General features: G+C 41.2%; 1 protein-coding gene across 2 annotated transcripts; it reads right to left on the bottom strand.

Annotated features, from left to right (window-relative positions):
- Positions 1-14: 14 nt before the first annotated feature.
- Positions 15-15,380, bottom strand: fam102bb (family with sequence similarity 102 member Bb). Of its 2 annotated transcripts, none has more exons than XM_031859647.1 (11): positions 15,025-15,380; positions 11,567-11,687; positions 10,609-10,638; positions 10,071-10,187; positions 9,655-9,701; positions 8,720-8,814; positions 6,964-7,062; positions 5,072-5,306; positions 4,195-4,331; positions 3,233-3,302; positions 15-2,700 (listed from the first exon to the last, which is right to left on the bottom strand). In XM_031859647.1, exons 1-11 carry the CDS (start codon positions 15,168-15,170, stop codon positions 2,658-2,660), a joined length of 1,140 nt encoding a protein of 379 aa, XP_031715507.1. In that variant the 5' UTR covers positions 15,171-15,380; the 3' UTR covers positions 15-2,657. The 2 variants fall into 2 exon arrangements, with proteins under 2 accessions (XP_031715507.1, XP_031715506.1); XM_031859646.1 differs by having other exon boundaries at positions 6,964-7,065; positions 15,025-15,379.
- Between the last annotated feature and the right edge of the window lie 912 nt (positions 15,381-16,292).

The raw sequence follows: 16,292 nt of genomic DNA, 5'->3' as shown, positions 1-16,292 counted from the left end.
AATCTCACACATGCTCAAGGTTTTAGATGGTTTTATTCAACAGTGCAAGGTACACATTTGAAGCATCCAGCACACTCGTTCAGGAAGAAAACGTTGGCCGAGAGGACAAGTCTGTGACGGGAACCACTGGACAGCGTCACAACAGATCACTTTACAGGAGAATACGTTTTACGTCTTATAAGAGCTTCACAGAAGAGAAGAAGAGACCATGTTTGTAACAACATGTTAGGTACCGAGATAATCACACCTGTGTCACACAGGTAAAACAAATGATTTTTATCCAAAAACAAACACACACAAAACTCCAATAGTTGATATATGTTGGCCATGAATCATACACTTAACACCGTCTTAACTATGTAGTGACACTTTTTTTCTTAACAATAAAATATTTAGCAAAAATATGGCACAAGATAAGCACTGACAGATTCAAAAACAGACGATATCTTTTTAGAGACGTTTAAACCATGCCGAAAATAAAAAAACACTGATTTACAGTTACGTCGTACATCTGCTTTAACATGGAAGTGATGAGAGCAAAATGTTTTCCTACGCGCTAAAGAGGCAAGCGGAGTCGTTCCTTCGATGTGGTAATATTCAGATTAAAAGATGGCACCATATCAAATGAGGAAAAAGCTTAACAGAAGGACGTCTTCATCATGCCGAACGTACAGACACAGAACAGAGCGGTGACGTATAGTTAAAACACCATACACTGATGACACTTTGATAGAACACAGATATAGTTTATCTAGAAGAGGAAGTATCCTACCTCTACTATGGCTTATGACAGGAGATTACAGATACTGTACAGTCTGCTTTCAATAGTTATGAGTCTTAATATTGTCTGAGTATGCATAGGCCGGACGGGGTCCCGGGTAATAACAGTGTGGTGTGCACTTTGGCAAGTTCTCTAATAATCTGAATAAATTAGACTGGAAAGGCAAAGACTCTCCTTACATTTATTTTGTTTGAGATTAGATTGACTGATCGTTCATGTATTGATTGTGTTGGATCATTAAAGTGGTTTTAAGATGTTAGGAGGTACAGACACAAACACAGAATTATCACTCGTGCTCTTTTGTTTTTTTAAGTGCTGTTGAGTATTTTCTTCATGGCAGTGGATTACTTAACTAGTCCTTCTCTGTACAATCATTAAGTGAAACACATTACTTTATGCAACAGTCACACAAACACAATTGTTGGTAGGTCACAGGGTCCTTCATGTGTTCACTGATGGAAGCTTCCTGCTCAGACAGACGTAGAGGTGCACGATAGATACACGAGATATTTGCCCTTCTACAGTGAGATTCAGCACAGAAGCCTCTTTCATACTCCGTGTTTACTGCTCCACAAAGGCAGACAGTACTACGTTTGTTTCTATAATTTAGGCTGAGTTCTTAACCCCAAAAACAGAATTGTCATAAAGAAGCCGATATTGCGTTTGGATAATCTTTGGTGAGTTTGACGGGATAGCGTGTGTATGTACCCACTAAATGTGTTCTTTCAGCCTTCTTGTCCTTGTTTACAAAAATAAACTTTATTTTGATTATTTATTGTCTTTAGATTACAGGAATTAAATGTATCTGTTTTTCTGGGTGTCTATCTATTGATATATATTTATAGTAAAGTCAATATAATTTATAAAGGAATACATTTGTGATTTGAAGGTAGCTTAAACACACCAAAGCACATTAATGTCACTAGAGTCAAAAGAAGAGATGGAGGTCACCGACATCTGTTAAGATCACTGGATCACCAAGATGTCAGTTCATGTTAAAAAGATTTGAACTAATATGTTGTAACCTTTGTAAGGCAAAATAGTACTGTCGGGTTTTCTACACCGCTTGGCAAACAAATAAGATCATCTTATGTTTACGATTAAGCAAATTGTTCGTGCTTTCCACGAGAACACATCACATCCCTCCACTCATCCAGGATAACAGGAGAACGGTTCCTACCTAAAGTGGTCTTTGCCACACACACACACACACACACACACACACACACCCACACACACACACCCACACACCCACACACACCTCGAGTCTGAGGCCTCGTCTTTGTAGTAAAACATTCTCAACTTCAAACAGCGACGGTTGTCAGAGCGCCAACTACAACAATGTTTTTTTTAGCAGCTTATAGGCGAATATTAAAAAGAACATCTTATTTGAAGAGGAAGGTCTAAAACAAACACTGAGAGCCTAAAGGAATGTATTGAAAGCGCATTGCATACTCTTCTGATGATGCACACACACACAGCCTGTCCCAGTGTCCTCCATTAGAAAGAGAGATTCACCGTTTTCTTTCGGTTCCTCACAGTTTAAATCGAGTCGGTTCGGATGCTGGCCTCAAACAGATGAGGCTAATCTACACCCAGAAAATGAGTTTGTTACATACGTGGTAATATTTTCTTTTGTCTCTTCCCTTCATGTGTGTTTGTTTAGCCCGAGATAATAACGGTTCATCTCTACCGGCGAGCTACTGTGTCCTGCAGGACTCTTGAACACAGGAGGGCACTGTTGTGAGGTCAGACAGGGTGCTGAGCAGGCCGTGTGTGTGTGCTGTAGGAATGCAGATTGAATTTGACACAGCCTTGCCTCCAGTGTTCTTTTTGATGCAAGCGGTGTCGGTCCACCTGTGAGAGGCTGCAGGTCTTAACGCTTTATCACCACCTGCTCGTACGCTCCAGCTCCCACCCTGGGACAACGAGAAAAGACCATATTAGCAACTCACCGTAGTATCTGGCACACGTATCGCACAGTAGGAGTCGAATCAATCATTCCCTCTTTCATGGGTTTCAGTTAGCCCTACTTATCTAGCTCCACTTCTCTTACCGATAGTTACGTGTTGTATATCGGTTTCACACTCCTCTCCGACCTAGTCCACCTCTTAAAGTGGCCTTGAATCCGTTTCTTACCCAAGCATACGGCAGATACTCTGCGGCATGACACGGCTTCATATCTACATTGTGAGATGTTTGACTTAAACCAAAAATGTCTACCTCATAGTGGTGCTAGAGGAAAGGTTTGTTATAAACCAAAGTGGTGGATCAACCCTGAGACTTATATTGCCATCCTTATTCCCATTTGGAAGTAAAACATCTCCCAGACAGCAGTTTTTGCACCGATAATTGTTGAATCTTTAACAAAAGACTTAATCAACTGCCCCCACCCTCTCCATCTTCTATGAGAAACAAATCCGTTAGTACGAGTACGCTGGACATGCTCACCTGGTGGGAAGGTGATGGCTTCCGAGGGCCGTGCTTCCCCCGGGGCCGACAAACAGACGCAAGCCTTCCTCTGGAGCAGACAAGAGTTGCAGTAACATTTTGGTCAGTACAGCGAGCATCCACATCCTGTATCATTCCTGTCATGAGGAGCAGCCAGTTGCTAGGCAATCTAAAAATAATCATGTATCGATAGCAGCTTTCTTTTCCTACATTTGAGCTGCATGAGACCTTGGAAAGAAAAACAACACCGAGCTCCTCGGAGCACAGACTGACTCACGGAGGTAACGCAATACTGGTGACTTCAACACAGCTGCAGCTAATGATGAATGTTTGTGGTTATTATAGCATTAACAATTGGTCAGCAACTATTTTGATAATTGATTTAGGGTTTGAGTCCATTTTCAAGCAAAAATCCAAACATTTGCTGATGCTTCATAAATATAAATATTTTGTTTTTCTTCCTTTTTCCAATTAAGAAAATTGAATTGAATTTTTACTAATTTCTGACATTTTATAAACAAAATAATGAATAGATTAATAAGTAAGGCAATAATTGAAAAAAAAAAAAAAAAATGAGTAGAATTTGTAGTATATTAAGGGTAAAAAAATGCAAATTATAAATAACCAGAGCACAGACGAACATCTTCAACAGTCCAGAACTTGACAGTAATGAATCCACAATTATTTAAAACACAGAAAAGCAGCAAATCTTTAAAATTGGAGAGGCTGGAACCAGCACATTTTGGGCTTTTTTTTTACTTCATAAATGACTTAATGTACGGTCAATTAAATAACCGATTGTTTCTGCTATGGAGTTTGAGAATATGGTTGCGTTTTGTAACTTTCCTTGAAGAGTCGATACAAGGAGGAGGGAACACACTTAACACTCAAAAGAATTAAAACCTGCAGATATGGCGATTCCCATACAAACAGCTGATTATTTCTCTGGACGTGTAGCTCACCTTCAGCGCTGGAGTCCAGCAGGCTGGGTGTAAAGTCTTGACTCTGGAGAATCTTTTCTATGACATCGTCAGCATCCACCCGCGTGTCGTCCATCCTCTTCAGCTGAGACTCCATGGAGTCCTGCTTCACAGGGTGTCTTAGGAGAGGACATAAGAGAGTCATCTCGTGTCTGTCACCAATGACGGCTTCCACTGCCAAATGAAAATGCTTTTATCATGAACGAAATCTACATTTAGTGCGAAGCATGGATGTGGTCAACCAGTGAGCCGAGGGATTCCACCATGTTTTTAGTAGAAGAGATGTCTCATTGTGGCTGATGGGGGCGTGGCCTATAAGCGTGAGGTTTGTTAGTGGAGACTCGAGCTGCAAGTGGTAGCTTCGTATTTACAAGTACAATTTATGAGCGTGGTATGGATTTTCTCATCTTCCACTCTGCTAAAGTAAAAACATGCCACAGTGTGTAAGAAATACACGACTAAATGCTGGTCGGCTGAATATGAAGTGCACCTTCAACCAAAGAAGTCCCTAAAAGCCTCCCCAGTCTTGGGTTTGAGAAGCTACTCTGAGTTGTGGTTGCACATTTTTAGATTCCACAAACACAATGACGAACGTTTTCATGAGCACAGAGAGCCCTTGTTGACACCACATAATGAAACCACAGACAGTCTTCCGCTGCTGCCTGAGATGCGATTATATCTAAAGTTTGTCAACTTCCTTAAAAGAACTGCTCCTCTGTGTTGTGCTCATCACCTACAATAACAGGAGATCACCCCGACTTGCTGCTTCCTCTTCATTAAACAGAACTATGATTATTATCTGGACGTACTTTTCACCAAATACATTTCTTTACTTGACCAATGACCTAAAGAGACTCACCTGTTGAGTCGTTCACAGGACGACGCGCTCCTTACTGGTGTACCCGCCGGGTTGCTAGCGGTGGCGTCGGGGACCGGGTGTTCGGGTAGAGCGGGACAGGGTCTGGACTCTCGGTCCCGGTCCTCGCTGGGCTCCGGGATGCTGCCGATGCCCGTCGAGGCGCTGCCAACCGAATGGTTTCTCCGGTGGCTGAACTCTGACATGCTGGAGGAGCGGGAGTGACCTGTGCTGTATCCTGAGATAGATGGCAAAGATTTGATCATATTGTAGAATATGATCTAAATATGACCCGCAAATTGTAAAGCACTTAGGATAAAAGCACGTTATAAGAGCAGCCATTTCACAGGGTCCATGCACCTGATTTGACAGTAATGTTAAGTAACTGTATGTCCTGAGGCAATCCTGCAAACGTGTATCGTAGTATTCAAACTACAAACACCAGCTATACATTAAATGATGCATTGTATGTAGTAATAGCTTCTGCAGTAAAAGTCCAAACATTGCTGTGAATAAGTGTAGAAGAAGAAAAGATTTACTGCCTAATATCTGAATTAAAACAAATGATTAATCAATGATCTGTTATTCATAAGAGGCGTTATACGCGTGGTGTTTCTGTCGACCAGATTTGCAACTTGCAGTGTTTTAAAGGATTTAGTCCGTCAGTAGAGCTGCAGTGACACGGCTTCATTAAACTAAGCTTTTGAAAAACGCATTTTAGTAATGCTAGCACACTGTTTTATCATTATTGTTGTTATTGTTTGGGTATTTTATTACATTTTATTTTTGTATTTTAACTGTCAGATTTTATTTGCCTCATTGCTGTCGTGGAATGTTTTAATCCGGGTTCAACCATGTAAATCACTTTGTGACTAGAAAATGCATTCCTTGCAGAAGGTGTGTGTGAACGCTGGCAGCTGGAAATAATTACAAAGCACTGATGAAAACACAGAAATCTTAAAGCAGGAATGCATCGCACTGAACAACTGAACTGCATTACATAAAGAAGCTGAGAGCTGAACGACATCGCTGGAAAAGCTGGAAGCTAAACTGTAATGCTGTCGCAGGGGGAACCACTGAAATACTACTTTCTGTCCAAGTACTTAGTTTTAAAGATAATTCTACCCAAATAATATTTTCTGTCTAACGACTTCCACCAAAATACTGCTTTCTTTTAAATATTTGTACTTATAATTTTAAAGGTTTATTCCAGCCAAATACTACTTTCTTCCTGATGAGAGAATTCATTTCATCTTCCACCTTTGACAGAATTACAGTTTAGCGTCTATCTTTTTCAGCAGTGTGTATCAGCTGTTACCTTCTTTATGCATTGCTTTTCAGCTTTTTACTCTGTCCGTTTTTAAATTGCAGTTTTTCAGAAGTGCAGTGCATTTGTGCTTTAAGAGTTCTGTATTTACAGCAATGCTTTGCAATTCATTTAAGCATTCAATTGCTACCTTTTCTGCAGGTTAGTTATTATTATTATCATTATTATTATTATTATCTGGGCAACAGTTCATTACAGCCATGGAAGGGCATACTTCCCACAAACTAATATCAGGCAGGAAATGGCCATTAGAGCTGCTCTCAGTGCATCTCTCTACTTCCTCTGCTCTGTTATTGCAGTCATGTGATCCGTCTGTAATGGAAACACGAGCCTCAGGTTTGAACTGCTCTGGTGGAGTGTCGATGGAAAATGATTGTACCACTTTGCTCCTCTTTAGTCAAAAGCTTTGTGTGCATTATGCAGTTGAGGCTGTTTTAACTCCGTCACTCACCAATCCAGCTTTGACAGCCGCATACATCATATTAAATAAACATCCATGTACGGTCTCAATGATTGCCTGCCATCAACGTCAGGTCCACAACAGTGAATCTAAAATAAAAACCCGTACCTGAGAGTTTGGACTGTTGGCTGGCGTAGCTGGATGTTCGGGAGTGGCCGCACCCCCCGAGATCATCAGAAACAACAGGACACTTCCCTTCTCGACTCTCTGCTGCATTAGAAAGAGCAGAAGAAGAGACAAACGGGATGACGACGGCATGAAAGCGCTACGAGTGTCTGTTCAAATGTCGAGTTCAAATGTCTGCAGGACAGGAAGAAAAGGTCTGCGCCTCAGCAACACAACAGAAATATCAAGAGACATTAACTCTGAGATGCATAGCTGGCTTTTATCCCCCAATATTTCAGCATTGGCATGTTCCTAAAAAAAAAAAATCTTCTTTTGATAACTGCAAGTGAAAAGTAAACAGTTGTGTAAAATGCAATAAACCGGTGTTCAGTGATCACGGACAGAAACAGGTGGTATGCAAAAGCTTCTTACCATTTTATCTTAAAATGAGTTAAAAATGACAAATAAACATTACTAATCTGTAGAATTCATTGTTTTGTGCAAAGACGAAGACGATTTTTATTATTACGAAGAAGAACTATTGATTCTAACTCTGATTGCAGGTCATTTTTGACCCACTTGTAGGTTCCAGTGACTCAATGTATTGTTTGTCACACTCCAACATGTCTGAGAGGATAAGCATACAGGAATATATTACATGAAAAAACCCATTTGTGCACATGCAAATTACACAACCCCCCCCCCCCCTAGACAGACTCGCTTGCACACACACCTATTTTTAACCATGCAAGAGCCTACAGGACAGAGCAGATTGCAGCTGATCTAAGAGAGAACTCGTTTAAATTATACATGAAAGAGCTGCGCTACATTCTGAAGCCTCCAGGAGGAACAACACTGCGATGTGTTCACACATGGAGAAACACACACAGAGCGAGAGGGGGGGGGGGTGAAACACGGCAGAGAAGTGTAGCAGCTGGAGAAGGAATGTCTTCATAGTGCTGGATGGGAGATGAATAGCAGTTACATAAAGCACGAGTGCATCCTGCTGCAGAGCGCACACATGCTAAACTCAATTGGCCTGCATTTTTACTGCTAAACTCTGTGACAAATAAGGCTTTCCCTCTCGTAGCTCCTTCACAATAAAAGCCATTCATTCACCAGCGCGGAACCTTTTAGTAAGGCGAGCAGCACGCAGTGGTCGGCTTGCATTAGCGGCAGTTAGGTAGTGATTTCAAAGCTGTTAATGTAGAGCGACACGAGTGAGGGATCAAAGGTTACGCTATAGTTAAACATGTAAGCAATGTTATTTATTAAATATAACAGGGCTCTTACTGATAATAGGTTATTCCCTCCCCTAATCTGAATTTCGCCAGTACATTTGGATTATAACCGCTCTAAAAATATGTAACCAAATTGTTTTCACCGTTGTTGGTTTGATCTGGTAGCCACATATAATAGAAACTGACACTACAAGGACAAGCGCTGAGGCGCTGTTGAGCAACAGTGAGTTCACACAGATAAGCAGATGGGATCTAACCAAACTGAAAAGAGGTTTCAGCGTGGTTGAGATGTTAGGAGGAATATTTAGTTTAAGTATCTTAAACCCGTGTTTGTCCAATGGAAAATCCCGAAGGCTTTTTGTCGAGGGGAACTAGTGCGATGCCAACTTCCGGGTCAGCCTAAAAAAATACGTCATCCCTGTAGCACCCCATGGGGAGTGTGCTCCATCAGGTAAATGTTTGGGGAAGCCAATGGGATGACTAAGCAGGCCAGAGGAGTGTAACGTGGCGTGACTCACCAGAACAACCCTTCTGGGAGTCTCCTCCCCTCCTCTCCTCCAGCAGGCTCTCTCCATCCCCCTGGATCCCAATCACCGTGGCTGTGGAGGGAGGCCTGGTGACACATAAATACAAAGCAAGGTGAGGAAGACATGAACGGGGGAGCAATGGGAAAACATTAAGATTAAACAAAAGGAAAATACCATTAAGTTAGGTATAAAAGCTAAGGCTAAAACGTGAATATATACTGTCGACACTCAATATTTAAATACATGCTGCAATAAAAGAAGATGCAGCTTTTGGCATCAACATACAGGCGACTGAATAATTTTTAGGTCAAATGTTGCCCTTGGGTGAAGCAGCATTTCCCTCTCTGTGCTGACACACTTTCACTGAAATCATATTTATACGAGAATAACTAGTGTGACAACTTACAGTTTGTCACACGCGGGATGAACTGAATCAGGCCTTTTGACATGTGAAAGTCTGATGAGCCAGCAGTTCTTTAGTCAGCGTATATCTGTCTCATTTCATTCCCATGAAACTTTCCCAGGTCTTGCTGTCGGTACCACACTAACAGCACCAGAGTTGACGTCATAACTTTGGCACAGAATACTAATACTTCTATTCTAAGACGTTGGCATTGTTTGATAGTGGTAGTAGAGATGCAGACAGGACATGTGGGGAAAGAGAGGACACTGCTTTAAGTTACAGTCCGCTCATATCGACATTTTGGCACGCTCAGAGTCGAGCACAGGCCGAGTGGAGAATAGTTTAATTCTCAAGCTTCTGCATTTAAATGGCTTTACTTTTGAAATTGTATGGTTAAGAGTCCCAAACGACTGAACTACAATCAGCTGACACACTTCCTGACACACTAGGTGTGTCAGGAAGACTATGAACTGCAGACCAAAGCAGATTTTGCACCATACTCAAGAGGAAAACTATCACTTACGTTTTAAAACAGGGATCCCCTGACATGAGCTGTGTACTGATGATGACCTACGAATAGAAAAAGAGACAATTGTTCATTTATTCAGGTTTGCTTTGCATCCAAGCTTTCCATTAGCCGTGATCCAAAAGTCACTGGAGAACTGAAGATTACATCTCATCTCTTTGGGATAATGATCTTTGTTTTTGTGCCTTTTTGTTCTTTAGCTTTGTCAGAAATTAGAAACCGTTATACACAATATAAAGCAGATAATATATAAGAATACAATCATTTCTGGCTACGATCTAATGGACTAACTGGCAACCTAGCCGTTGTTGTTCCAAGCAATCCTAAATGTTTGTGCAAAAAACATTTTCCTGCCTACTTGGTAAAACACCAGGCTTGCATTTCCTCCTAAAGAAGTCAGATCAGAATGTTACCTTGAGAATGGAGTTATCCTGGCGGGTATTTTTGGTATCGTAGCCTTCCAGCAGACATCTGCGAGTTGTATTCCCTGAGCCGGCAAACTCTGCTAAATTCAAATCCGCAAAACCAAGCTGAAGGAGAAAAATGACACCGAGTGAACTTTTGTTTTTTCTCTCAGGAGGCCGATGTTTTGACCAGTCAGCACAATGACAATCTCTGGATGTGACATGACAGCAGTGAGGACATGAAACTCAACAAAATGAGCACATTTTAAAACTAAATACGTAATCTTCTACAATTTCAATAGTAAGGGGGAAAGGGCTTTAAGTCCACAAGAACAAATTGAGCATACTCAGTAAATAATTACTTGCAAACAATGAAAGAGAGGCCGACTGACATGATGAGCCAACCTGCAGGCAGTGAGGGCCATCTGTGCGCTACGGGCTCACATGGATTTCTACATAAATACGGCTGATTACTGTAAATCTAGGTGACCTCGAGGTTTGGGTTTGGGAGATGGGGGTTGGATGAAGCAAGTGTGTGAGGAATCACCTTTGCATATGCCTTCCCACCTTTCAGCTCCTGGAAAAGAGAAGCAGAAACATCGAAATGAAACATCAAAATTCATGCTTCATTCAAGCATGATTAGGTTTAAAAAAAAAAAAAAAAACACAAGAAAGTTTGATTAAATGTTTTAGCTATGTACAAATCAAGAGATTGATTCACTCTCCAGTCCCGGCACTATAAACGGTGTGTGTCCGTACACACGTTATTGACCTTTTAAGACTTAAAAACGTACTAATTTATTACTGGTCTGGTAAACTATAACAATATTACAAATATGCTACTTTCCATCAGAGGAGAAATCACAGCAACACTGTACAATTTTGATGTTGGGTCCAAATGGTAGCAACAGGTTGCTGCTTGACATTTTAAAGTTCAAAACCAAAATACTGGTAGAGTAAAATAACACAGGGTTCTGGGGACTTGGAGGGCAGGGCACAGGAACAGGAAACACAAGAGGCCTTTTCACCAGGAAGGCTTATTCAGGCTTGTTTTTTTCTACCTTATATCCTAAAAACGTATAACATGACATGATGAAACAACCAGAGAACACTCGTGTTTAAGGTGAAATGTTAGAGGACAGAAAAGGACAAAGATTTCACTGTGATGAGTGTGTTTTCTCCAGATTGCTGTGCTTGCGTTTTAGAGTTCATATTTCACTCTCCGGTTTCAATTTGCTGCATTAAAAGTGAACGTAACCAACACCGGAATTTAAACCCAGGTACAGCAATTCTGTCAGCAAGGATGAGACACTCCTTTTTTTTGCTTCCTTGTTTTTACTCTGACGTGAACGACAGGCTTCGTTTTCTGCATAAAATCCTCGCCCGACGCATCTTTAACCTGAACCTCGTCGTCCTCGTGCAAAGCGTCACACCTAATGGATCAACAACACTATGGAGGTGCATCTGAAGTGTGACATGTGGAACACAGTGGCTTCATACGGTACCTTTCTGACGGACACCCGGCACACACAGGGGTCCAGCACCCCCGTCCCTGCATTGGCGCTCATCTTGCAGGGGAAGGAGAACCGTTTCCTCCATCGAACACAGTTGGCCTGCACCGGCTCCCTGTGAGGGCAGATCACGCAAACGTAGACCATCGTTAGGCCCTCTGTTAGGTCAGATATCATGAATTTGTTCTGCATGGGTTGCATGTTGGGGGTCTAAAAGGATCATTTACAATTGGATGTTAGACATCTTGAGTCGAGATTGGTGCAAAAAACTGGCAGTGTTTGGGATTTCATTGCACATGAAGCTCAATCGTTTGAACGTGTCTCTGTACAGCTGAAAAAAAACGGCTCATTTCCTTTTCGTGGTTTTGGAAAACTCACTTTATAACCTCTGATGAACGGTCTGGCTCTGTACCAGAATTATAATGCATCATATATTATACATGGGAAAGAATGTTTACGACAATATAACAAAAAATAATGTTAAAAGCTGGCATTGATGAGCTGAACTGTTTCGTAGCCGTAGCACTTCTTCTTCGATCAAATGGTTTTCAGATTTCAAATCTAAAACTTTGCCAGTTTTAAGCGGTTTTGTTTTTGTGCAAGAAAAAATGCAAATTGTTAAGACAGTGTTTTATGTTCGTACCAAAACAAAGATATTGTATTGGTGATAGTACAAACGGAGAATACAATGACTTTCATCAAAGATTTGTTTCTGATATAGATCACATTTTTTGGGATAAGTATCATTGCTACTTGTTTTTGCAGCCCTGATAACATTCCTAAGCTGTGAAAGCACAACTTCATTTCATTCATTTTAATTTCATTATTAAATAACAATGAAAGCCACTCTGGTTGAATAACTACTGGATTAACAATCCTCTCATCTCTTCCCAGTTTAAAGCTAAATTACCAATGTCACTAAAGTTTTTGTGTTTAGCCTCAGATTTTTTTCTGGACACTGAATAAACAAGCTCACTAATTACAGTCATGTTTTCACCTGTGGCTCGTTTGACTGCTCAAACGAGCTGCACTGGCAGGTGTAACTCATGGCACGAGAGTAATAAAGAAAGCACGCGCACACACCCGCCGCCAATAACCGGTAAAACCAATGAGAGTGAGGTGTAGCCGACTCTCAGTGAGAACATGAGATGAAGAGAAACAGAGAAGTATGCGTGGGCCGCATCTCGATACCCCAGATGGCCTCTCTCTCACTGGCATCCTCTCCTCTCCCACTCACCCAACCAACTCCCGTCTGTCAAGACAGCCCACGTGCCATTCATTTAGATCAGCTTTGCTGGATTTAAATACAAGCAGAGCTGATGGTTTTCTCACATACCGTACCAATTACAACAATGCAACAAGTCCAACAGTTTGCATGGGAAATAGGGACAAAAAGAAACAAGAAAGGAAATGTCATCGACTGTGTTGACATAAGACGATTAGCAGGGTGTGCAGATCCCGGTTAAGACGGTTAAGACTGTCTGAATAATCAGGCCCCGAGTCGTGCACCGCATCCCGGCCTCACTGGCAATACAAAGCACCAGATGCGTAACTAATGTTTCACAAACGCTGACTTCATCCTGGGCTTGATACACTTTAGAGAGTGAACTCCCAGAGAGGGAACTTCCAGCCAGCTGGACTCATGCATGCTTTGAGAATCCCGGCTTGACTGCATGTACTGTAACTCACAGCACTTCTTAGCGCAGCGAAATCCCATTAGTGAGTGTGAGTAAGTCCGGTTCTAAGCACACGCAGAGGTCGTCTCTCTTGTCTCTATAGATGGGTCCGATATCTCGCTGAACTACAGCTGCTCTCCTTTTTAAAAGACAGATGTGGTCAGGCTTCAGGCGTAACCTCTCTCATGAAACACACAGAAAACCAATGACTGAGACATGACTTTGGTGCAGGGTTTTCCTATCTCGAGCGATAGAGATCGCCCATAACAAGGACAACGTGTTATGGGCAGGAACAAGGGTGCAGTCGTGATGACAAGCCACAGCAAAAGGAAAAGAGAGGCTCATAAAACAACAAGCCTCATTTCCCCCTACACTCACAGTGGGGAGGACTCAAAAGAGATGCCAGAGGAAACATTGAAGTTTGCAGGTCCAACAAACACAACTGCTGCAGAGACTCGTGACTACAAATTCTTCCAAGCTAAAACATTTCAGAGCCAGAGCTGGCTGTTTTAATTAGAATCTCAACCCTTTGAAATCCATTGTTTGGGTTTGTGAGATTAAGGAACCATTTTACAGCATTGTTTCCATTTCATTTAGCTACAGTGGCTGCTCACAGAAAATTGCAGCTATGTTAAAATTACCTAAATGTCACGACCGTAGAAGCATATCCTGATTAACACAGTCCAACACATCTATCAAGCCATAAGAGCTACTCACCGTGGAGCAAACAGAGGGCGTGTTACATAATCTGGGTGAAGCCCTCTAATCCCTAGTTTCACTCCATTAAAATGCTTTGCCCTCCCTTTCTCCAATACTAGAAGCCAGTCCACGTATCAGTGTGAACTGAAGACAAGACACAGACAGAGGATATCACCGTCTTTATGCGTTATAGTTCATTTAATATAAATATCTATGGGTTTTAGATTGTTGTTTGGAAAAAAAAGGACATTCATGGGCATTTTCTGACATATTTTAGATCAAATGACTAATCAAAATAATAATTCTGCATTAATAAATGATGAAAATAATAATGAAAAAGGGCACCGAGTGATAGAAGCCACTTTAACTAAAAAGCACCAAACTACAGAGGGGATGACTGTATTTGCTAACAGCAATAATTGCATTAGTGTGACACTTCTGTGGACTCCCGGGTCAATAATGGGTATAGGGTAGTTTCCTGTCTTGCCAAACATGGATGTCATTTAGCATTCACTATGTCAGTTTACTTTTAAAAAACCCTATAGAGTGGGCAACTAATTTACAGTTTCAGTTGCCCTCGTGGGACACAAACATGGTGTTAATCAAACACCTACTTCAGTGATAACAGGGGCGAGACATATCAATGACTCTATTGATTAAACAATAGACAGTTGTATGTATGCGACAGGTCAGCTGGCTCCTTATAGCGCAGTAATCAATCCCACGAGGAAGTTAAAGTTACACACCTTGTGAAATGTAAAGCTACTCAGCTAACGTTAGAGGATATTTAGGAGCACTGTCTTGTCACTCGTGCTTAATAAGTTTGTTCTTACCAGGTTTTAACATGTCGGGTACTATTCAGCCTCAGTCACTAGCTTTGACTGGAAGGTGACGATGAATGTGAACAAGCGAAAGCGCCGTTAAAGCGCATACAAGTGACTGACGTGGGCCAGCTTCTAGCCCACGTTAGCTTGTGGCTAGAGCTGCTCAGCTAGAAGACATCTACACGCTAAAGACAGCCATTGACGTTGCACACTCGGTGTGTTTATGACTGTATAAACAGCAGACAAGCCTCACCGTGAAGACTCCTCGGAGAAGCCGCCGTCCAGTAGCCTGACTTTACAGAAGAGGACACCGTTGACAAAGGGGACAGACGAGAGCTCGTCCAGCTCAAAATCCACCTTAAACTTGAATTTCTTCTTCTTCATCATCATTAAATCCATACACCGGTTCAGTACTCTCGAGAAGACGCTCTTATCTCGCTCGTCGCTGTCATTACGGCCCCATTGTGTTGCAGTTCAGATACAGTGTTGTGCTGTGGGAGGATGGTGAAGATGCTGGTGACAACAGTCAAATCAGAGACGAAGACGAACCGAGGCAACGAAGAAGAGCTACTTCCTCTTGGGGATTTTCAAAATAAAAGTGTATGCTTTGAAACCTACTTTAAAGAAAACACCAGTGGTGGAGGAAGTATTCAGATATTTTACTTGAATAAAAATAGTAACACTACGAAGTATGGACTTAAGTATTAGCATCAAACGTTACTCATCATAATGGCACAACTCAGAATAACTCGTATATGGGTAATAGTTACTGATGGATTCATGTGTACATCAATTAATGTTGCAACTGGTAACGCTTGAGTTTATTTTAATTACCTTATATACTGCTGGGTAGTTTAAGCTATACTTATACATCATAATTCATGAGTTGATTGATATTTGGGATTAATAATAACAATCTTTAATTTAACTCGTGGCTAAAGCTATAAAATAAATGTAGTGGAATGAAATGTTCAACATTTACCTCTGAAATGTAGAGGAGTAGAGGTAGAAAGAGGCATACAATGTAAATACTTAAGTACAGTATAAGTACCTCAAAATGATACACAACACAACAAAACGTTATGCCTATATACTGTATGATCTACAACAGTTCAAAAACTTTAGTAAACAATAAATCCCAAAACCAGAGTGATAAAACTCAATTTTTTGAAGTCATCGAGAATAAAATCTGAAACTGAATTGGGAAAGACGCTGTATGAGAGCACCCAGAGGAATACTGAGTTTATGGGACATTTTCAGTGTCAGAACTGCGAACACTGCAATAGATTTAAGTTCATTTGGGTATAGAAAAGAAAAGAAATGTTCTGTGGGTCCACAAAATCAGTCTCCTATATATTGTCTATGGAGTAGCTCCATACGTTATACTGAATGACATCAAACGTTTGAGTCTAACCTGGTTTCTGGCTTTTAGAGTAGCTTGTGTTCACAAATATTGACTGAACTTTCGTTAATAATACTTTTTTTTTGTTGATTATATTTCGTATCATTATTCTCAATCTG

The sequence above is a fragment of the Anarrhichthys ocellatus genome, unplaced genomic scaffold (assembly GCF_004355925.1).
Source record: "Anarrhichthys ocellatus isolate YVR2014 unplaced genomic scaffold, GSC_Weel_1.0 scaffold22, whole genome shotgun sequence".
NCBI classification, from domain to species: Eukaryota; Metazoa; Chordata; class Actinopteri; order Perciformes; family Anarhichadidae; genus Anarrhichthys; species Anarrhichthys ocellatus.
This window is presented reverse-complemented; position numbering and strand designations above follow the sequence as displayed.

Excerpts from the sequence above, each read along its gene's own strand:
- fam102bb (XM_031859646.1), bottom strand. The coding sequence starts at position 15,170 with ATGGATTTAATGATGATGAAGAAGAAGAAATTCAAGTTTAAGGTGGAT. Across the intron at positions 11,688-15,024 it reads TTCTCCGAGGAGTCTTCACG|GGAGCCGGTGCAGGCCAACT; the intron begins GTGAGGCTTGTC and ends CTGCCCTCACAG. Across the intron at positions 4,332-5,071 it reads TCCTGTGAACGACTCAACAG|ACACCCTGTGAAGCAGGACT; the intron begins GTGAGTCTCTTT and ends TCCTCTCCTAAG.